The sequence below is a fragment of the Leptodactylus fuscus genome, chromosome 9, assembly GCF_031893055.1.
Source record: "Leptodactylus fuscus isolate aLepFus1 chromosome 9, aLepFus1.hap2, whole genome shotgun sequence".
NCBI lineage: Eukaryota > Metazoa > Chordata > Amphibia > Anura > Leptodactylidae > Leptodactylus > Leptodactylus fuscus.
The window spans coordinates 13,447,983-13,472,180 of record NC_134273.1 but is presented as its reverse complement, the minus strand read 5'-3'; the positions used below and the strand labels follow the sequence as shown (position 1 = coordinate 13,472,180).

At 45.4% G+C, this 24,198-nt stretch overlaps 1 protein-coding gene across 1 annotated transcript; it reads right to left on the bottom strand.

Moving 5' to 3' along the window:
- Positions 1-2,930: 2,930 nt before the first annotated feature.
- NRDC (nardilysin convertase) lies at positions 2,931-23,883 on the bottom strand. The gene is made up of 31 exons (XM_075287164.1): positions 23,648-23,883; positions 20,595-20,832; positions 19,802-19,883; positions 19,558-19,711; positions 19,244-19,317; positions 19,056-19,151; positions 18,453-18,575; positions 18,317-18,374; positions 18,114-18,187; positions 17,175-17,244; positions 16,855-16,932; positions 16,483-16,603; positions 16,314-16,372; positions 16,176-16,230; positions 15,783-15,887; positions 15,318-15,441; positions 15,155-15,241; positions 14,152-14,271; positions 13,969-14,020; positions 13,658-13,808; positions 12,848-12,975; positions 12,437-12,599; positions 12,062-12,093; positions 11,308-11,446; positions 11,008-11,055; positions 10,813-10,865; positions 10,210-10,293; positions 8,005-8,095; positions 6,288-6,404; positions 5,881-5,970; positions 2,931-4,887 (listed from the first exon to the last, which is right to left on the bottom strand). Exons 1-31 carry the CDS (start codon positions 23,791-23,793, stop codon positions 4,687-4,689), a joined length of 3,213 nt encoding a protein of 1,070 aa, XP_075143265.1. The 5' UTR covers positions 23,794-23,883; the 3' UTR covers positions 2,931-4,686.
- Between the last annotated feature and the right edge of the window lie 315 nt (positions 23,884-24,198).

Sequence of the window (24,198 nt, the reverse complement as noted above, 5' to 3'; positions counted from 1 at the left end):
TTCACCCCAAGTGTGAGGAGCTATCGCAAGTCCTTTCTTCCGACCGCGACCAGGCTGTATAATCTACATCAGACCAAGCAAAGATCACTCTGCACAGAGAACTAAATGACTATGAAGTCTTCCTTCTTTCTTCTTCCATTCCTTAGCTGTTATGGACTCCTAGTATATCTTCTCTTCTCAGCATATGTGTGTCCTGTAATATATTACTGTGTATTATCCTGTATCTGTATTACTAGGCTGCTGTAACATACTGAAATTTCCCCACTGTGGGACTATTAAAGGATTATCTTATGTTATCTTACAGGGGTCTGAAACACGATTCCATTTCTCTTTGTGTCTCACTTCTTGTATATTCAGTTCCATTATCTACATGCAGGATTTTTGGCATTCTCCCAAATTTGTTCTACACTTCAGCTAGATATGTGTCAAGTTTCCCTGTGAAGTAGATTGACAACCGTATATCTTGAATAGTCATTGATAAATGTGAGAAAATCTCTCTTCTTTCCAGGAGTCTGAGTATTCATTGGACCACACACATCAGTCTGTATTAAGCCCAGCGGCTGTTCTGATTCTGTAGTACGAGTCTTAGGAAAAGATTTTCGAGACATTTTTCCTTTAAGACAGCTTGTACACTTCATACACTTACACAGATCTATTGTAATGCCTTCAGCAAGTTGTTTTGTGAAGTAACTTTCTTATTGCTTCTGGGTCTCTATGTGTAAGACGTCTGTGCCGTACAGGGATCCAGTGTGTGTGGTGTTCTTGTTTAGCAGCATAAGCATTTTCTCTGCCATGTAACTGATAGAGATCATCTTTGATTTTTCCTTCTACTAGTTTATGACTCCTTCTGAGATGATACAGCCGTTATCTTTAAATGTCACTTCATTTCCTTGTCTGGTGAGTTTCTTCACAGATTACTTTCAAAGCTAGACATACACAGCACATCTTTTACAGGGATCTTTCTGCTTTGTGACCTTGTTCCTTCTGTATTCATATACTGACCATTAGCTGAAATCACTGTCTCTGACTTTCTTTGGTTAAGGTTAGAGAAGACGTTTCTATCATTGGTCATATGACTTAGTTGCCCCAAAATCTACAGTATACACCATGCAGGATTGGATATACTTGCATTGGTTTCAGTACTTGCAGTTTGCTTTAAACTTGTGCAGTTGTGACCCTACTGACCTGTAGAATGTAATAGTGTAAGTTGTACTGAATGCTAGACACCATAGAAATGCAACCTATAAGAAAATGATGCAATTTCGTTTTTTCCCCTAGTGCCACCCTATTATGTACTTTTCCACTTCTCAATTCATTATATGGAATATTAAATGGTGCCATTATAAACTATAATTTGTCCTGCAAAAAATAAGCCCTATAGTATATATTGTATATTATGCAATGTATGGCATTGTACCTGGTAAGTAGTGAAGAGGCCGCAGCGATCGATATCCTAGTCCTGGGCTGCCCCTTTAATAAGGACAAACACATGCAAGATATCAACTCACAAACAAGGGAGATGAATAGTTAAACCATAATAGTTTTATTAAAGTCATAGAGTCTAAATCTGCCTCATTGCAGCAACACTGCAGCCCTGACCAGCACAGAGATCACATGATCATAGACAACACCATGTAGCGGTGTTATCCGCTGGATCGGGGCGATTCACACGTCTTCTATGCAGCACCTAAACTGTTAATATCAATATACTGTATAATCTGAAGCAGCCGGGCCCGGGATCCAGCCCATCAATAGGTTATTATCAGAGGTGATTTTTTTTTGGTCTCAGGTTGGGTTGAGGGTTTGGAGAATACCCCAATGATTTATATTCTGACAGTCAAAACGTAATGAAATGGAGACCAGCAGTGGTGTGAACAGAGCCTTATAACAGATGTCCAAGATTAGAGAATATGGGCTGTTTCTTTTTCAGAAACAGCGCCATATCTGTCCATTGGTGGTACTGCAGCTACGCAATGACCGACATCAAAAGGATTAATGCAATGCAGCAATTTACTTAAAGGGATCTTTAACCAGGACAGTCCCTTATGGAACTATATAACACAGTCAGATGTCCAGGGTTCATGTGAAGGTGCTTGTTTGGCTTCCCGCTGGGCGTTTCCTTTGCTGAGATATTAGATTTGTTCCTGACATGCTAATGAACAGTTTGGTGCAATGGGCCCATCCCCATTGCTCTTATAACACCAGAGTGCCCAGTTTTCCAGAATCCGCTCCCTCCACTCATCTCCCCCCCCCCCCCCCCCCCGCTATAACTGACGGGGACAGGTTTTGTACATGTCAATTATAGCAGAAAGGTTGGAGGGAGGGGGGGCTGGATACTGGGAAGCATCAGGGTGTAGGTTCCATCAGAGCAATGGTGACACCCTCATTGCACTCAACAGCTCATCAGCATATGAGGATAGAAGCAAAGCACCTTAGTAATGGAGGCAACAATTTGGAAAAAAAAAAAAGTGTTGCAATCATGTGAAGCCTGGCAATCTGACTGTGCTTATCTTATCTGACTACACAAGCTTCCTCCATCTTGGCCCGCCATCTTCATTGCTTTTTGCTAGGATTTTACACCAGTTTCTGGGATGTTCCATGGCCTAGGCATTGTACAGACGTCACAAGAAGTTACTGGGATACGAGAGCCACCACCCCTGGAGTAGGATACGGCCCCAACCAGTATCGGCCCCCGTCTGAAGAGCAGATCAAGGTTAAGTTGCTGGATCTTGGGGTTCCGGGCTGGTTCCGACCCCTGGTGATCTGAACCAGGACCCCGAGGTTACCCCGCCTCATCCCTCCTCTCCAGTTTAAACCCCTAACTAAGGAGGTTAGTTAGGGGTTTACTACTGGCAGCCCCAGACCGACAGGGAATGAGAGAGGGGATGACTTGGGGTCCTGGTTCAGATCACAGGGGATCCGTGCAACAGCCACAGGAACCCCATAGATCCAGTATCTAAAAACCCCTAGAAAGTTAGAAAAAAAGACTCCCTTGCCAACCCCCCTGAAGGCCGAGGCCACACGTTGCTGAAATGTTGCATTTTTGGCTGTTTTTTGCAACTTTTTTGGGTTGAGTTTCCACATTTTACGGTGCCAGCAAAGTGATGAGACCTCTTAATCTTACCCACGCATTGCCCATGAGTATGCCCACTTTACCTGCAGGAACGTTGTGTCTCTCCCCCATAGACTTATTTGGTGGGTGGGGTGGAAATAAGAATAGATGCGTTTCGCTACGTGTGGCCTTAGCCTAAAGTCTTCCATAAAAGTTGGGTGCGGCGGCTCGGTCACTGAGCACATTAGCAACACATCTCAGTGATGGACTATACGGGCGATTCCTGTGTGTCGGGGGGGAACTAGGAAGTAAAAGCCGGAGACACACAAAACAGGGCGATTGGTGATTTTTAACCCATTCTGAGCTGCTGAAACCAATTCTTTTGCCCGCTGGACATCCCCTTTAAAAGACACAGCAAATTTCAGGGCTACAAATGACAATAGAAACTGGGGCTGATGTAACAGAATAGACCTCGATAACTGCAGGACATGCTCATACAGCGGAGATACTGCAATAGGACAATTCATGTTGTGTATCCATTAAAGGGGTTGTCTGAGCCAAAATGGATTATTCCTGCTGATGACTTGTGCACAAGATTGGTCGTCAATATGTGATCTCACAGCCAGACCCTGCGCAGATCAGCTATGCCAGGCACTGGAAGCTCCAGCATCGCTCCTATTGAACAGGCACGGTCTGCTCATGCTCCCCGTCCACCAGAGCGGCTGATCTGCGCAGTGCCTGGGTGTCGATCCCTCCATCCCATGCATAGGTCATCAATATAACAAATCCATAGGGTGAAGGACAACCCCTTTAAAGGAATCTCTTCACTGACTTTAAAGAGGAAGAAAATGTGTCTGCAAACAAAGTATTATTGCACATACTGCTGGGAAATACCTGCAGATCTGCAGCAAAGGCTCAAAACCAATGATTTGCATTTTTGCATACTCTGCAGCAGGGGTCTGCATGGCGTGAAGTGGGGGAGGGGGACAGAGCAGCATCCAGAGGCACTAAAGGAAATAAATAGCAGGTGAGCGTTCACTATGGGGTAGCGCCTTACAGAGGTGTTTCGGGCATTTTATCTCGTATTAACTATATAATCGGAGGGGGACCAACCGCTGGGACCCCCAATGATCACAATCATGTCCCTATGAATAAAGCAGCAGGTCACACAAGCATTACCCTCTAGGGGGCGCTCACCCAACCATAGAGATGAATGGAGCAGCAGCATGTATGAATGACCTGGCAGCCATATTCACATGGGGATCCTTGTTCCCAGGTGCCAGTGGTCGGCCCCCCCACCCATCATAGTTCTGGGATAACTTATGTCACTGCTACAATGTCCAGCGAACCAGACACCCAGAATCCTTTAGTGTCCGTTTTTTTACATATTAGGTGCTTAAAAATCAAGCAGTATTCACACAAAAAGATTAAAATCGGGACAGCGAGGTTGTAGCTGTCGCACAGAGCGAAGCGTCTGCCCCTGCTCAGATCCGGGCTCTGTGGGGTTAAATTTTTAATGATCCGTCTCTTTAAAAGCATCCAGGAAACAAAATAACCTAGAAACCTTGAAAAATACAAGTGTAGATGAGTCCTCCGCACGTTCCGTCACCTAAAAGGGAGAGTCCCATCGGCTCTCATTGGATGATTTTGTGATATGGCAGCAGTTTTAAGGTGCTGGTAAAGCTGCGGATGTCATTGATCTGCACAGTGTCGGCCATTAGAGGAGATGCAGGGAGGAAGATCAGGTTTGTGATGTTTCCATAAGATGATTCGGGTTCCCCTGACGGAGTCTGGGAGGCAATGACATCGGGTTCCTTCTCGCCAAATCCAACCACCTGCAAGGAAAATCGTGCGGATTAGGCGAAAATCTGGTATAAATCTGCTGGTATTCAAGAATCAGAGGACAAGTAAGTAATATAAAGGTAGAGGACCCCAATGTGCGGGACACCAGCACTACAGAGAATGGTGAATTATATAAATGTCCCATCTTCACTGTATCAGGTCTCATACTGGGGGAAGTCACCTATATTAACCTAATGGGGGAAGCTATAATAGCTATAGCAGAGGCTGGGGTCAATGGGGGTCGTTCAGGGTCCACATATATGCACGGTAGATTGGATCGTATGGTGTCAGTTTTTCTGGTCCTCTGAAGAACAATGGAAAGACAGAACCTGGGGTAAGTATCTAATTATATACTGTACTCTGAGGTGTCCATCAGCCCCATAGACAATAAAGGCTCCATTAACAATGTCTCCTCTATGCAAGAGACTGGGATGTTCAAGCCCTTTATTCATAGACAGAGAGGATGATGGGGATAGTAGGTGGAGGAGTGACTGCGATTAAAGGGATTGTCCCATCTCGAGGATCCTATCTATACTGGTAGCTTATGACGTTTTTCTAAATATATTGCTTTAGAAATGCTGCTTTGTTTGCCTGCTATGTGAACATATTCCTCCCATTGTTTATACAGCGTTGCTATAACCACAGACCTGCTAAAACAAGGAGCTGGGAAAACCCCTTTAAGGGAAACGAGGTGCGTACAGTATATGTGTAATGCTGATAGTCTGAGAAGACTATGTACGCCCCAGGAATCAAGTGAATTGCTTTTACTACACAACTGGTTTCTCGATGGAAGGGATGACCAAAAATTGCAATATGGCAGGAGAGTCACCTTTACTGACCACCTCAGCACTGGTTCTATCCAGCTAAACAGCAAGTCAATGAACAGGTAGGAGAGGGCTAGACGAGAGTTCTCCAAGCTGTGGCAATTTACAGCATTTTTTGGATTTCAATGGACGAGACTACAATATCATAAACAGATCACTCACGTGTACGCTCAGAACCTTCCTGTCGTAGCCTCTGTGAGCCTGGAACCAGCTGGTCATGTCTTCTTTATTAAAGGTCCTCAGGACATCAATCTGATGAGAAAATGATGAAAGCCTTTAAGATCAGAGGAGACACAGGAGGCCCCAATCATGTCCCATAAATGCTTCACCGTATGTTCACACATGGAAGATTTGTTGCCTCGCTTATGTGCAAAGCAAACCCATTCAAATGAATGGAACCAATTCTCCGTTGTAGAGATTACGGCAACAAATTGGCTTCATGTGAATATATCCAAATACAGTGGGGTCAAAAAATACAAAGAAACCCCCCAAAATAGGACCAAATATTCTAGACTAGATCTGCCAGAGCGGTATAATCCAGGTGAAGATGAAGCGACCGCGCTGTTTACCTCGTGCTCCAAGCGGTCGAAGAGATACTGCTGAGTGAGGACTTCTCCCCAGTTCCTGTCCACTTCTTCCCCGAGGTGCGTGTCCTCACACTCCTTCAGCTTTATCAAAGCCTTGACCTGCAAAGAGAAAGACAACACACGTAAGACAGGAGCCCTGATCATGCGGACATCACCTCCATACATCACAATGGTAAGGTTTCTGCAGCATGTGCAGGGATTTCTGCAAATTCTAAGTCAGATTTACAGGACCTTCACTGATATTTGGGTAACAAATCTGAATAAACCCTAAGAAAGGAACGGTCCACACTATGATGCATACTGCAAATACACCTAATGCTTCCTTTAAAGGGGGTTTCCATAGGATAGGTCATCGTGTGACCAACAAACGTGACGCTACACGGCCTGTAATAATAATAATAATAATAATACATTTTATTTATATAGCGCCAACATATTCCGCAGCGCTGTACAATTTGTAGGGTTAAAATACAGACAGATACATTACAAAGAGAATCATTTCACACAATGGGACTGAGGGCCCTGCTTGCAAGAGCTTACAATCTATGAGGTAGAGGGGGTGACACAAGAGGTAGCAGGGGCGGCATTACTTATACAGGGGTCAGACACTTCTGTAATAGAGGTGACTGTCATTACACAAACATAAAACTTTATGAGCCGTCGCCAGTCGTGTCCTGTAACATGTGGATGGAGCCTGGACATATAACGTTATCCTGAGATGACATCATATCATGTGGGGTAATGTGGGAGCAGGGACAGAGGAGGGTTAAGGGTTTAGAAATTGTGATCGGCCTGTCTGATAAGATGTGTCTTTAGTTTGCGTTTGAAACTGTAGAAATTGGGAGTTAATCTGATTGTCCGGGGTAGAGCATTCCAGAGAAGTGGTGCAGCTCGGGAGAAGTCTTGTATACGAGCGGGGGAGGTTCTGATAATAGAGGATGTAAGTGTTAGGTCATTGAGTGAGCGGAGAACACGGGTTGGGCGGTAGACAGAGATGAGGGAGGAAATGTATAGAGGTGCGGCATTATGGAGAGCCTTGTGGATGAGGGGGATAACTTTATATTTTATTCTATATTGAATAGGCAGCCAATGTAGTGACTGGCACAGACCGAAGGCATCGCTGTAGTGTCTAGCCTGATAGATGAGCCTGGCTGCTGCATTCAGAATAGATTGTAGAGGGGAGAGTTTAGTGAGGGGAAGACCGATTAGTAAGGAGTTACAGTAGTCAAGGCGAGAATGAATCAGAGAGACAATAAGTGTCTTTAGTGTATCTCTGGTAAGGAAAGGGCGTATTCTGGAGATGTTTTTGAGGTGGAGGTGACATGAACGTGCAAGTGATTCAACATGAGGGGTGAAGGAAAGGTTTGCGTCAAACATAACCCCGAGGCAGCGGGCCTGCTGCCTAGGAGTTATAGTAAGGCCTGAGACTGCAATGGATATATCAGGGACAGATCTATTAGATGGTGGAAACAGTAGTAGTAAAGCACCGCTGCCACTATAAACAGCTGATCTGTGGGATTTCAGGTGTCAGGACCCCCCCACGGATCTTCATTTGATGACCATTCCTAAGGAAGTCATTGATTATCCAAACCTGAAAAATCCCTTTAAGTGATCTGGATCTTCACTATTCGGCTCTGGTCCACACTGCAAGTGAAGTTCTGTCCTGACGGCTTCACAGATCTCTCTCCGCAGTGCTTACCTGTGTCTTAAAGGCTTCATCTGTTAAGTTCTCAATTTTTTCCCCAAAGCAAACGAGAAATTCTTCTATTTTCTTGTCCACGACTTCAGAGCTGCACAAACAGAAAGTAAAGGGCAGTGAAAATCCGAGTAGAATATACAATATATACTGTAGAAGAGGACAATGTGATGGAGAGATAGGGCAGAGCATTACAGAGATGCTGTAACACTACAACTCCCAGCATGCTCCATTCACTTCTATGGGAAGTCCAGGAATAGCAGAGGAACAATGCATGTTGGGGGTTGTAGTGTTGAAGATTGTGGAGAATCTGTGCAGGGGCGGCAGCTCTTATTCTAAGGATCATGAGGGTATCCGCACCGGTCAGTAATGGCGTATCCCAGGGATATCTTTTCATTCACATTATCGGGTACATAAACCCCTCCTGACGCCTGCTCGCTTCTCCGCACCGCCGTGTGACCACTGACCCAGCAGTTTTGCTCCGGACAATGTGTCTGAGCCGTCTTTCCATAAACTATGGTTGGATCAATATCATTAATGGATTTTAGAGCATCCAGACAGAACATTTTGCAATTCCTAGAAGAATACCCCGTGTAACCAGAATAATGTCTGAACACTTCATGGCCTTAAAAGCCTCGGTGAGCGGCCTTAGAAGAACTCTGACCCTGGATGGGACGGGGTCACTGAATACGTACATGGCAAATGTGACACTGACGGCTTCTTATACTATCCATTACATGGTGAAGAGAAAAAATAAAACACACAGGCTACATGTAGAATACCATACACATACAGCAGATGGCAACAGGAGTCAAGGGATGTGCCCGCTAATATAAGGAACAGAACTAATGATCTTTACTATATGTCATTAGTGTATGACTGGTGTGACCTCAGAGTATCATTAGGACAGACTGGCAGACACTGGTACAGTCTTGTGTCACTGACACTCCTGTCCACTCCGCTTGCCTTTTCCTCAAGGTCTGCCCTGGGTTATAATGTGCCAACCATGCAAAGAGCACAGCCAACAGAATCTGAAGGGACAGAGTCCTCCTCTAGCAATCGCTTGGATCCCCCATTGATCAGGCATAGGTGAGATATCCTATAGACACGCCATGAATGCTTTTAGTAATACAATCCTTTATCCTTCATCCTTTAGGACACACATACATAATGCTCTGAACCTGCAGAATACACAGGTACATTTAGGACGTTCATTTTCGGACAGCGCCACGACTCCCATCTCTTTTATAGCAGCAGTTATGAGTTAATGCAGCAGTATCCAATACAATGGACGGCCTATCTTACAAAGACAGGTCATCAGTAGGGTTGAGCAATCGGAAAAGATTGGATTCCGGTCGGCGATCGAGTAAATTTCACCATCGCGATTGGAATTCTGATCCCGATCATTTTAGGCAGGATCAAGGTTGGAGGTTATTTTCTGAGATCTACAATAAAGAGTCGATAGACAAGTCCACTTACCGCTGCCGCTCCCAGTCTGTTCTCTTCTCGCCTCTTCTCGGTCCGTGCACGCCCCTCGCTCCCAGGTTACTGTTACAGAACCAGGAAGAAGGCGGGGCTTGTGGCTTAGGAGAGTGTGGGCAGGTACTGTATCCGCCCACACTCTCCTAAGCCACAACAAGCCCCGCCTACTCCCAGCATCAGTAACACTAGCCTGGGAGGTGGGGGCACATACGGTGCCTTGAAGACATGCGAAGTACAAAGAAGAGGAGCGAGAACAGCGCGGATTGGGAGCAGCAGCTGGTAAGTAGACAACAGGGGGGACTTAGGTAGCCGGGGAATTTTTTAATTACTACACAGCCTGGATTCTAACAATTAAAGCTTTCAATTGTTAGATTCCATGCTGTATAGTGAATAGGATCGTTTTTAAAATCCGATCTCCGATTAGTAAAAAAAAATCCCATTGACTTGCATTGGGATCGGAATTGGGATCAAGATCGGGTTCGAATGAAAAATGTCGGGTTCCCAGTTGCACCTAATTATAGTGAAAGTGATCACTCCACCGTGCAAGTGCAATATAACAGAGCGACCCCGCGATCTTCTATTGTGCGACTACAAGTTACCCTGTATCCCTAGCCCTACTGTCCACAGACCGTTCTCTAATACATTGCATGGATTGTATCACATTGTATTATTGTACGTCCAATTGATCTGTATAAAATCATTTACAGACCTATAAATTAAACTCACTTAAATTTATTGGCTTGTGTTTCCACGGTGACTGAAAATCCCAAAATTCCAGACGTATTTCTGCAGGTTGGATATACATGGTACCTGTAGTCGGGAAGGAGGGGGGAAATATTACTGATGGGGGCATGAACAATACACGTAAAATAAATGAAATGCATTAAGGGGAACCTGTCACCAGGTTTGCGGACATCTATCACCCCAGTGAGTTTAGGTTTAGAGCCTTAAAGGGGTTATGCCGGATTGTTATTTACTCTTATCCTTGTCTTTTACCCCCACTGTCACTATTGGCAGTGAGCGCAGATCCCCCCTACACCTTTAATTTCAATGGGAGTGCCATAGAAAGCCGAGTGATCTACTTCAGCCATCTTTGTCATTCCCATTGAATGAAGGTACAGAGGTATATCTGCATCCAATGCAGCTACATTCATGGCAGGGTGAAACGCACCCCCACCGATCAGCAACTTATCCTCTATCTTAGGGTCAGCATTTTCAGGACATAACCCCTTTAATAGTTAATAAGGACCGGGCAGTGGTTACAGCATCCAAAACTGCTGTCAGATGCCTCCTAAGCTTTAACCATGTCAAGGTTCTGGTGCCTCTTACCCAAGAGTCTGCTTAGTCCTAAGGAAGTCAAAACAAGGTTCCTCCATGTGCATCTGGGAAAATAAAGTTGCACATTAAGAAAAAAACCTGGTCCCAGCTAATGGTGACACTAAATGACAGAACGTATGACTTCTTCCATTGCAAATCGAATTCCACCCCCAACTAATAGAATAGGCTGTGGCCTGGAATACTTACCACCAGCAGCTCCATCAGTGTGTAATCCCGTAAATTCCTAGCGCCAGACTGCAAAAAAAAAATTAAAAAAAATTATATATATATATATATATATATATATATATATATATATATATATATATATACATATATATATATATACATATATATATATATACATATATATATATATATATATATATATATATATATATACACACATACACACACACACACACACACACACACACAAGATTAATCCCAACTTCCCATCTTACAAACCTCCCCCACGAATAGTCTTATGATTCTCCATATTCCCACCTGGTAATACACGGTGACCTCAGAGTTGGTGTCGCCTTTGTTCAGAGACTTGACCTTACACAGATGGTGGGACGTTGGCAGCTCGACCACCTGGAACTGCACCGGGAACTTGTTCTCCAGAGGAAGAAACTGCAGCTTACTAGTGAATAAAGAGATCAGATCAAATCAGGAGGAAGGTCCCGGGCAGGCCAACGCCACCCATCACTCATGGAGTCCTCATTATAGTCCTACGTCTATACTCAAACCCTTCCCAAGTCCTCACAATAAACACTGTAAAGCTGCGTGCACATGAGTGACTGCTTCTGATCTGGGGCTGAGGGTGCAATGGAATGGACTCGTGTGACACCAAAGTGACATCTGAGTGCATTCACGTCTATGTGTCCATGGATGACTGTAGTGCAGGTACTATCCTGTTCAGAGTCATTGGAATGGATCAGAAGCCACCATAGACGTGACGGGATAACGGAACAAAATCTGAGTGTCATCCGAATGCATTCTGCTGCAAAATCGGTGGATATCCAACATGTCTGACTCTTTCCCTGGGGGACAGTTGGGACACTCTCGTATACATCTGATGATCAACCAGCTCCACCACCATGACTAGGACCCCCATAAGAATACCTAGAATTTAGAGCAGCGATCACACTAACGGTATATTCTAGTGACCACTATAGGCCATCAATGTATTTGGCGGAATATCCCTTTAAATTTCCGACAAGAGAAAACCCAGTCACAGAATTCTATAGAGTCTCACCTTGTAACATAATTCAGGAACTCTGAAGACTCCTGGATAAAACAAGAACATAGAAAATACAGATTACTACATACAATGTCTGGCGGTAATATCATACAATTACAACAGGACCAGGCCCAGGAGTAGAGCGAATACTGCTCATATCATGCAGAGGCGCACACAGGGCTCATTGCTATTCTACGGCTTCACTGAGCAGAAACGTCTCTTTTACCTTCTGTATCGATCAATATACTGCAAGCTGGGAATACAAAATACAGCCGAATATCCAGATAACTCTATGTGTGGCATCGAAAGTCATGGATAACAGGGATAACCAAAAATATAATGTGACGGCGCAGAGCAAGAGCCATCCATCATGGACCTCCATGCACTCACCTTACTGGTGAAGTTGCCCTGGACCAAACCCTCTACGAATAGTCGAGACTTGAACTGCTCCACAAATGAGAGAAGTTGTTCCAAAGTCAAACCCTTGAGGATAGTGCGGTATTTCTCTATCATGGACCAGCGGTTATGTTCTAAGATCAGGAGCCGCACATCCCTGGAGGAAGAAGAGGTGTCAAAACTGAAGGGTAGTGAATATCTATCTACCTATATACACACACACACACATATATATAATATATATATATATATATATATATATATATATATATATATATATATATATATATATATATATATATATATATATATATATCAGATCACTTCCCCGACTGGACACTTATATATAACACTCCTGATCTTAAAGGAAATGAAAGGTCTTATTAATTCCCATTTTGTACTTACTTTCCCAGTTTCTCGGGCTTGATCAGTATGTTGAAGTAAGTCTTTTTAAGTTGCTCTGTGATCATCTCATAGACGTCAGGAGAAGCCGTAAAATCAGCCAAGTAATCGATGATCAACTCGAAAAGGAGCTAAGTAAGGAGGTGACAAATGACAATGAAGATATCAATGATCTATAAGATGAAGCAATCCCCAACAAGGAGAAGAATAATAGAGAAATCTTTCAGAGAAGTACGGGACTATGGCATTTTGAGAAAAGACCCTGCACCACTCGCTAAGGGGCACAAGGTGTAAAATGTTTAGTATGTCCGGGCACAATGCTCTGCCAGGACACTTAGTACTTTCCTATTCCAATCAATAACAAGTATAGGTATAGCCGGCATGAACCGGATACCCCATCTAACGGCTAGTTCACACGGGCACAGAGGGGGCGGATTATGGTGTCATAATCCGCCCCCTCACAATGGTGGTCTATGGAGACCACCAGGCTTTTTTTTCCATAAGCGGCAAAGCCGCGACCACGACAGTCGTGGCAGGCGGGTTTTGACCCGAGAGGGACGTGGCTCCCCGCATCACTCTTTGTGCCAAAACCCGCTATATCGCCCCCCGTGTGTACTAGCCCTAAGAGCACCCTAACACCGTATTGGGGGGGTGGAAGCTGATTTTAGCAGAGAAAGATGCCGCAGACTACAGCGACCACTACAGGGACAATGGAGCATTACATGGATGGGCCTGATCTATCACAGCCCTTCTCAGACAGTAATGGCCATGTTGCCCACGTTACTTTATTATATCTGATGACGTCATACTCACTGGTAGTTTGTGGTTGAATCCCTTCACTTTTATAACAAGCCCGTGTTCTCCGGCCACCAGTTTATATTCTAGCTGAGCCACGTCTGCTTCATAAGCCGGCTCGGCCAGTGTGTGAGCCAAAATATTAACAAAGATGTCAAAGAGAACCAAGCTGAAACACAAAGATTGGAGAGACGGTAAGAGTAAGAGCAGAGACCTGTATAGTCAGCTAACATACAACATATACTACCCAAAACATATTGGCAACATGCACATTAACCCTAGCAGCTGTAAGGGAGACGCATCCTTGGGGCCAGAAGACTAGAACTTACGTTTCAGGCGATTGTTGTATTAATGGAGAGATGAGATGAAAGCGCATGTAAGCTGAAAGAAGAAGGAAAGACGTTTAGGATCCATAACCAGCATAACCTTCTGCTCAGAATACTGGTGCAAGATCTACTAGACCAATACATATAAAAAATACTTCAAATGGAAACCTGGAATATACTGCATACCTTTAGGGATCTTAAACTTGTTGTCCTTCTTATACCAGAGGCAGCCGCGCTCGATGTCCTGGATCTTCTCTGGATATTCTTTATCTGGGCAGTCCGAGGTCTTCAGGGTAAAGTCAGTGGCTGTAGAAGTGATAAAAAGACTGTAAATCCCCTAAGGAGAGACCAAGACAGAAGCCAGAACCCCCTCTACACAAGACCAAAGTCAGAATCCCCTCAACCCAAGCCAAAACCTCATCATCCCAAGCCAGAAGCCAAAACCCCGTCACCCCAAGTCGGAACCCATGTCACCCCAAGACAGGAGCCAGAACCTCCCTCACCCCAAGACAGGAGCCAGAATCCCCCTCACCCCAAGACAGGAGCCAGAATCCCCCTCACCCAAAGACGGAACCCCCTCACCCCAAGACAGAACCCAGAACCCCCCCCCTCACCCCAAGACAGAAGCCAGAACCCCCCCCCTCACCCCAAGACAGAAGCCAGAACCCGCTCAACCCAAGACCAAAACCAGGAGCCCCTCACCACAAGACAGGAGCCAGAACCCCCTCTACACAATACCAAAGTCAGAATCCCCTCACCCCAAGCTAGAACCCCCTCACCCCAAGACAGGAGCCAGAACCCCCCCTCACCTCAAGACAGGAGCCAGAACCCCCCCTCACCCCAAGACAGGAGCCAGAACCCCCCCTCACCCCAAGACAGGAGCCAGAACCCCCCCTCACCCCAAGACAGGAGCCAGAACCCCCCCTCACCCCAAGACAGGAGCCAGAACCCCCCCCCCCCCTCACCCCAAGACAGGAGCCAGAACCCCCCCCTCACCCCAAGACAGGAGCCAGAACCCCCCCTCACCCCAAAACAGGAGCCAGAATCCCCCCTCACCCCAAGACAGAACCCCCCTCACCCCAAGACAGAACCCCCCTCACCCCAAGACAGGAGCCAGAACCCGCTCAACCCAAGACCAAAACCAGGAGCCCCGCACCACAAGACAGAACCCCCTCACCACATTACTTACCAATGAACTTGTTCTCAGCCGGGAGATGAAGATCTGGGTTTACAGGAAAGTCTGACACCCACAGCTCTTTCCATTTTGCATCAATATCTGTAGAGCAGTATCACACAGTGAGGATTGTGTATAGGGTTCTGTCCGCACACACTCTCATAGTCTACACCGTTACCTTCAATGCTATACTGAGTGCCAAACCACTTCTCCTTCAGGTTACATTTGCCTTCATTGTCTGGGGAAAGCAGCAGCAGGTTTGCCTTCTCGGGGGTCAGTCCGCGAAGGGCATCGGCAATCACCTGTATATAGAAAGCATAGGGTTAGTCATCACCATCATACACAGCTGTCACTTAGGGGGGGGGGGGGGGGGGGGGGGGGGGGGGTGTAATTTCAGAGATTATCCCAGTCATGTAGGCCAGATACCAGGAAAGAAGACCAGAAGAGGTAAATTTTGTCTCCACCTCCCCTGGGCCTCTGCATATTATACTCTAGGTCTGAAGAGATCCCAGAGTATAAAGATGAACGTGGGTGACATATCCCAAAAATTGCAGAAATTTTTGAAGGTTCATAACAAACCTGGCTCGTTCCATTCTAACCGTACGTATAGCCTGCGGGTATAGGAACAGACAGTAACACTCACGTCAGGGCTGTACTCGAACAGGAGCTGGTCTCCCGTCAGGAAGTCTTCTTTGGGGAACAGCTGCATGTTCTCACAGATATTCTCGACGTATTCTATAGGATCAGTCTACAAAGAAAAACAAACATCCTTAATATCCCAGTGACATGCCATCGGTATACAGGAGGACAATGAGCTTTATGTAGCGTATGGCATCACTTTATACTCGGTGGTGGTCTGACCTCTAGGACCCCACCAATCCAGCCTGAGCTTAGCACCGTATCTCCTGTGCCCATGATATATATGTATACAGCAGAGACAGAATGAATAGCTATTGGGGGGGGGGTCTATGGAGGTGAGCTGTCACCTAATAGATCAGGATTACAAATCAACATTTCCCCTCCATATTTTTGGTACCTGCTCCTGATAGTGAAATTCATTGGCTTCAATTTTCTGAATTTCCTGGAAGATCCTGAACAGACAGAGACGAAGCATCAGTTTAAGTCCTGCTTATCTATAGATCTATAGGTTCCTACTATATAGAGTAATACCGACCTCTCCTGCGGGCCCAACTGCTGCAACATTTTCAGATACTGGAAGACGAGATGTGTAACCTGGGAAATAATTGGTTAAAAATAAGTGATTGTCAAAGAGGGGGAGATGGACGCCCCTCTATAGGGGTGTAGACGTTACAAGAGTCCACAAATACTCTTATTATCCTTACCTCATAGAAGTGCTCGTATCCGGCATCTGTCAGGGTGATGGAGATACTGAATACAGAGTAAGTCGTGTTCTGCTCAAAGCCGGTCTCACTGTTCCCACCAAACAGAGCGAGCGCCCAGCACCTGAAAGAGGGAACCAAACATATCGGGTCTGGGTCACAGCAAGTCTAAGACATCTGCTGTCTGGCACTGGTCTTTAACAGAAATCCATAGGGAATCTGAAGAAGATATGGAGGCAGAATTCACCTCAATTTCAGCCATGTGCACCTATCCTTATTCTCGTTGGAGAGCCCCTTTAATTCAGCCCCTCCATCTACATGACCGGAGCTGTATCCTAACAATCCCCCCTCCCCCATGCAGGACCGCAGACTTACTTCTTGCGCAGCAGGGACAGGATACTGCCTTTACCCTCGTGTCCTATGAGCCACGAAATATAGTGAAGAGGTTTCACCCTTAAAAGAGATGACAAAACATCAGTGAATAGCTGAACCTAAAAGTAGAGCAGACAAGTTAAAACCATGGCCGTGTCCAGTGCTCAGGATCCGGGAATAGGCCTAAGATTTATGCAGATTGTGCAGAGGACAAGGCTTTGACGTCTTCTCCCATTCAGACATTTTCACTAGTATATGACAGGTATCAGTTATACATCTCTAGAAAAGCTATGTAATATATGTTACGCCAAATGGACACTTACTTGTAAAATCTTTCCTGGGGTGGTAGTGCCCATGTGATGGTGAGAGCGTGGACCTTCTTGATGGGGACGACTATGAGAATAAACAGATGAGACGGTGAATATTACACTGGGCCTGTGGGTTATTATGGAATATCAGGGTTTGCTAGGCTATCCTCTATGTATATAACTGGGACTAAACCTTGAGGTCTATCTGGTTAGAGTCTACCTAATGTACAGGTGCAGACTCATCCCAATCCCCCTACTGACACAAAGGGATAGAAGTTGTGCCCCTTTGCCTAGATCGAGTTATACATGGAAAGCTATGCAGAATGGTGTAGGGGACTCATATTAATCTGTACATTACTAACCCAAAAGGCAAAACCATTCAATGGTCACAGCCGAAACGACACAAAACTTGGCTATACCCTTCTGTCCTTTGATTTTATGGGGAGTCTCGAGGTCTGGACACCCGACTGATAAAAACTTGGCGTGTCACTAAGGCAAGTCAGGAGTTTTCCGAAATGCAGACTGCACACCACCTGAAACCTCACAGAGTACAAGTGTGTTGTGCCAAGGACCTTGGCTATAAAATGACCAATAGTTGAGATCAGGAAGCCCCAAAATACTAATCTCAAATGTGTTTTATCACAGACACAACCATCTATATGGGGGATAAGCCCCTGACACTACCTGTGAACAGCGGACTGCACCGGCTACGGCAAGAGAAATGTAGTATTACGAGGCAGCCATTCAGATAAATGCACATCCATGTAATAGATGGAAGACATTCCCACATCCATGTGCTTTATATGGCATACGGACAGGGGTCGTCTTCATGAACAAGAAAGGTCTCAAAATAGCTTCAATAGAAACCATGGAAAATAAGAAATCCAAGGATCCAATAGGTCTAAACCATATGGGGAGTGTATACGGGGGGGGGAGCTGGTTCTTAATACAAACCTCTGTAAAGAGAATTAAACCCTGGGGTGTCAAAAGGGTCCGTCAAGTGGCCAAAATCAGGTTTCTGCAAACCACTAAGGAAAAATTAAAAAGAAAACAGAGTATTCATTAATACGGTAAAAGATATTGTAGATGAGCACACGATGAGTAGTATAAAGCCTTAAGATGTCACATAAAGGTAAGATCCCTCTCACAAGACTTACTTATTTGGAATGGTGCTAAAAATCTCCTTCACCCATTCCTCCAGAGTATCCAGAGTTTCTGCACAGATCAGAAGACAGTGAGTTAGAGGACTGCGGTAGCCATCTTGTATTCATGGCGGTGTGCATGTATCTATACCGTTAGACTGTACGGCCAGGGTCATGTAGTGGGCCGAGTAGTACGTCCTGTAGAACTCTCTAAGCCGGGCGTGGGTGTCAATGTTCTTCTCCTCGGGTTCATACTTCAAAGTCTGAGCGTTTCCTGCAAATTTAGGGATAGTATAAGAATCCACAATGGATGAAAAGAAGCTACAGACGACTCTTACATAGATGGAGCCCTTGTAGATAAACTCTAGGATATTCTAGGCAATTGTGCTCCAGTGCACAACACTATGATCCGGAGGTAAAGTGAGCAATGCAAACTGTTCTTGAACACTTAGGGTGGCCATCAATGTCAGACCCATGGGGGTCCCATTCTGTATATCCGCTATAGAAAGGGGTCACAGTGTGACAGGAGTCTTGCAGACCCTTGACTATTTGCACTTCATGCAATCTACATAGTAACAGGGGTGCAGGGTTTTGAAGCCATTCAAGCAAACAGCATGGAGGTGCAATATGCTGCATGGATGTTACTACATAGTATATAATAAAGACGCCGCTATTAGATGGCCCGAGGAGTGATGTATGGCCCAAATATATAACAAACCTATTTTCCTGTACTTAGGGCTTTTAAAGAACTCACCCCAGAAAAACTTTCCCATTGGATGACCAGGTTTGGCCAAACTTCCAAAAAGCATCTCCTTGCGGTTGGAATCGGAGGGCCGAGCGAGCTCATACTCTGCAATAGGATGAGACAGAAGCAGTTATATATATGGTAAGGAAAGAAGCAAATGAAATGGGAACTGCAGTGAGAAGAGAAAGCAGACTTACCGCTATCCACGGCTTGTACTTCCCGGTCTATGGCATCACTGACCATCAGCGGGGAGATGAAGAACTGAGCCCACCTGTGCCGGGAAGTGACATAGTGTGAGAACTGGGCATGACAACGTGCTAAACTAGAAACCAGACGGACAGCGCTGCGGACTACTGACGGTGACGCAAAGGGATAGTAACCTATTTGTGTCAGTTTTACAATCCGTTTTTCCCTCAGAATACAGAAAAAAATGAAAGAATGGCTGCCATTCCAGTATAGGATGTCTTCTTAGTATCAGTAGACTAAACAGAACTTTACATGAACGTCTTACCGGTCCAGAGCCTCCTTAAAATGCTTCCTCTGTACATCAAACTGGAAGATGGTGCGCTCGCAGTCTGTAGAGGCGTTATCACTGCCCCCGTGTTTCTTAAGGAAAGCGTCAAAGCCATTCTCATCTGGGTATTTCTCACTGCCCATGAACACCACTACAAGAGACGCACGCAGATATAGTGACGGGGTCTTACACCGCATTCCTCCACCATAAGATCTTAGGCTTTATAGTAAGTGACACTCACTGTGCTCCAAGAAGTGCGCTAATCCGGGGAGATCTTCAGGATCGCTGAAACTTCCAACGCCAATGCAAAGGGCGGCTGCAGACTGCGGAACAATGAACCAATCATAGTGTCAGTGTAGGAAGACATCCACAACATAAGTGTCCTATGGCTATGGGGGGGGGGGGGGGGGGGCTGACCACCGAGAACCCCAGAAACCAGGAGAAAGTCTCCCAGAATCAGCCCTATGAACAGATGCATGACCAGCGCTCCGCTCAGTGCTATAGCCTGAACCTTGGCCGCACAATCTCTGCCCAAAAGACAAGCACAGCAGACACAAAGGTAAGCTGCAATGATGAAGTCCAATTTATTAGCTCAAAAAAAGCTTCAATGCTCGGAAAACATCCACCGATGGAATATCGCCTGTATACGCCATGATTGAATCAAAGTTTCAGTCAATGCCAAATCTGATATGACGTGAGTAGGATTGAAGAAGGGATGTCGTCCAACCAAGGGAACGCATTCCTACTTCAAGTTAGATGTATTGCGCTAATAAAATGGACTTTGTACTTTCAACTTTACCTTGTGCTCGTCTTTAAGACATCGATAGAGTTGGAGAACTCTACGACATAGCAGGACCAGCTAACCGTGTGCGGCGCCATTGTTTGTCCAGCTATTATTCTAGGGCACCACTTGGGCTCTTCAGACTCAGCACCGCTATGTGATCACCAGTGACATAACTACCGCCATAGCAGCACAGGGCCCCGCCATTCCTTGTTACACCACTAGTGATCGCTATAGCAAACATTCACCATACCAGCTTTTCAGTGCAGCCCTTCTTGTCTTTAGCACACTCCTCATCCTCCTCTTCATCGTGTTCATCTTCAGACTCCTCCTCGCTCTCTTCTTCAGAGTCCCACTCCTCTTCTCCATCATCGTCGTCATCGTCGTCTTCATCCTCTTCCTCATCGTCAGAGGAGTCAGTGGCAGTGTGACCCATGGAGGACATATCGGAGATGAGCAGCGCTCGGAGACCATTGCCCAGCTGAATAAACCTGAGACAAGACCAGGAATAATGAAGGCGGCGACCATAGAGATAGAACCTCAGGACGTCACCCCACATGACCCCGCCATAAACCTACACGTAAGGCTGGACACATTAATTTGCCCTGAGAATTTATAAAGATTGTATTTTATACAATTACATTTCAATGGCTGAATGGTAGGACAAGGAAGCAAATCGAATAGATGCGACTCCTTCACGTCCGCTCACTCACATTGGTTTATATTCCAGATCTGAGGCTGAACAGCATGGACAGCACATGGATGATTTCAGTTAAAAATATTCTATTACATCCAGAGGCTGAAAATCTGCAGACACCAGACACTTCTATAGTGTAAGGCCTCATACACATGGCCGTGTGCACAGTCAGTTGTTTTCACAGCTAGCACACTGACCCATTCATTTCCATGGTCCCATACACATGACAGTATATTGTCACAGTCCCGTGTACAAGGACATGAGCAAAGCTTATTCCCGTCCATGAGCCCAGGCTGCAAAACAGACCTCAATAAATGGGACTGTGGAGGCGCGGGCAGTATACAGAAGTCATCCGTGCCGGTTATGGCCCGTGTCACACACGGTCATGTATATGTCGCCTAACAAACAGCCCTCTGTAAGGTAAAACCATCAGCAGCACAGCTTTCTCTCCTGCTCTGATACTTTGTTGCAATGTATCAGTGCAAGTAAAATGTATCAGTACAAAGTCTCATTTGTTTAGGTAACAGGATTGTTACATTGTATCCTGTGTAGACAAACTCTCCTGTGAGTATTAGGGAAGGCGCACACTAGCATTATTCTAAGTCTGTTGTTCTCATCCATCACAGGATGAGAACAACAGACATTAAATGACAGATACCGAGCCCACTCCACCTGGTTTCCATCTGCAGTAACATGACGGAAGCGTGCAGGACTTTTTCTTCCATTACAGAATAAACAAACATGATAGAAATCGAAGTCCGCCATGTTGTTTACACATGGGCTTGCGGGTCAGCTGCTTTTCGTGTAACCTGCTACTGAGGTGTATCATCAGGGTCTATGTCTGTACATCTGTATATCTGAATTTTTTAATTGGACAATGAAATAAAGATTCAAGTTTTTTAATCAAGTGGATCTCGCTGAACTTCACTTTCACCACAAGCTCATATGTGTATTCACGTTCCGAGCCGAAGCAATCTTTGATAGTTCGTACGTTGGATCCCACACATTGTTAAGTGAGTGTTCCAATATTATACGTTTGCATTGAAGATTGGATTTTCTTCATTATATGCTGGAGGGCTGTGTTTTTTCCCTGCGAGTACTATGTTGTTTACAGTCAATGGGAACGGACACGGACTGAGGCGGCTCCATCTGTGACATTTACTCTGCTTCTATTAATGCCCATTACTAACCTATACCGGATAACAGCACCGGACATTAATAATGGTAGTGTGAACAGGTTTTTAGCTTCTATATGTAAACAAGAAAGATTTGAGAGGAGTCCTGGAAAATTGTGAGAAATCGAGACCAAAAAAATATAAAAATATTAGAAAGTTACAAAATGTTACAGATAGATAAAGAGATGAATAGATAGATAGATAGATAGATAGGAGATAGATAGATAGATAGACAAGAGATAGATAGATAGATAGATAGATAGATAGATAGATAGGAGATAGATAGATAGATAGATAGGAGATAGATAGATAGATAGATAGATAGATAGATAGATAGGAGATAGATAGATAGATAGATAGATAGATAGATAGATAGACAAGAGATAGATAGATAGATAGATAGATAGACAAGAGATAGCTAGATAGATAGATAGATAGATAGATAGATAGATAGATAGATAGAATATTACTGAACTTGTTTTCTTGGATGTGAAGACTCCGCAGCTCTGTATCTACAATAATGAAGCACTACAAGCCCCAGCAACATCCATCAAACAAAGTAAAATCAGAAGGGATTCTTCAGGGTGTTCACACATGCATATTATATATATTTCTGCACCAGAAACCCAAGGCTGTCCCCTGAGATGTGCAGCAGATTCCCCCAAGGATTAGCCCCAATTAATTCAACAAGGCGAGTCCTTCCATTTCGGGGTGAAACAAGTAACACCCTCCTACTTATACAGAACTGCTGGAAATAAGTGCAGTATTTTACAATGTACAGGGGATTATAGAGAACACAATCACACATACGGGGGCAGAATGTAAGAGGATGCCAGACAGATTTAGGAGTTGACTCAACACTTCTGAATATAAGTTGAGGGAAGAGAGGGGGTAACAGAGCCGACACCCCGGTGTATGAGACGTCTTGCTCACTCTTCAGAGATGTGTCTGGATGAAGCAGATTTTTGGGGGACATTTTTAGAACTCGCACTTGCATTGAATTCCTAAAGATAGTTTAGTTCTGTATGACCGAATTCATCAGATGGGCACCGGGATGGGCAGCACTTCGCACAAGACTCAGGTATAAGCAGAGGGGTCAGAAATGGTCTCAATACCCCGGCATAGGAAGGGGCAGCATCTGACAGAGAGGCCTGGCATAGGAAGGGGCAGTGGCTGCCGCAGGGGTGGACAGAACCTGGCACAAGACCTGGGTAATAGCTGGGGGGGTCAGTAATTGGCACCAGACCCGGGCATACTAGTGGGCAGCAGGTTTAGGAAGTGGGGGCAGCACTTATCTCAGGACACGAAGCCCAACAGGGGGCAGCACTGGCACAGGGTAGCAGAGGAACCCCCAGGGACAGGACTATGACGTCAGAAGGTTGTAAGCATGACGTCAGAGGGAGCAGCACGGCACTCAGGGATGAGGATACTGACCGGTACTTCTTAGGGTCACTGGGAGATTTAATGATCTCGGGATCCTCCGCGTCGCCCCCGGTTTCCGGCTCTTCCCTGCCCCCGGTGTTATCCCCGTGGATGGCCGGGCACGGGCAGGCGGCTTTGTGAGGGTTTCTCGCGGGCATGTCGGACAGATGACTCGGTGTACACAGTTATCTGACACCCGCTGCTCCAGACAGGCCTCGCAGAAGCCGGGGGATCGCCGGTCCAGCCAATCAGGAACTCCCGAACCTGTCACGTGGCCTAGAGCCAGCCTGCCAACTACGAGAGAGCAGGGCGGGGCGGGGCTCTGTGGAGGCGGCCAATCAGAGCGGTTATTGTTGCTACGTTGTGAAGTTATTCAGGAAGTTTGTGCTTGTGGAAAGGAGAACACGTGGGAATTATAGTGACAGGGCTGACACACTAACACATAGTCAGGGAGGTGGATGAAGATCATGTGATGTCCATGGCAGCCAATCATAGAGCAGCTTTTATTCTGCAAGGAAACATTCAGAAATGAAAGCTGAGTTGTAATTGGTTGTTAGGGGCAA

What these genes read in the sequence shown, in the direction of transcription:
- NRDC (XM_075287164.1), bottom strand. Translation starts at nt 23,793, where the DNA reads ATGCCCGCGAGAAACCCTCACAAAGCCGCCTGCCCGTGCCCGGCCATC. An exon ending in AATTTCACTATCAGGAGCAG is followed by an intron (nt 15,888 to 16,175) that starts GTACCAAAAATA and finishes TTTTCTTTGTAG; the next exon opens with ACTGATCCTATAGAATACGT. An exon ending in TTCCTGAATTATGTTACAAG is followed by an intron (nt 11,447 to 12,061) that starts GTGAGACTCTAT and finishes TTTATTCACTAG; the next exon opens with TAAGCTGCAGTTTCTTCCTC.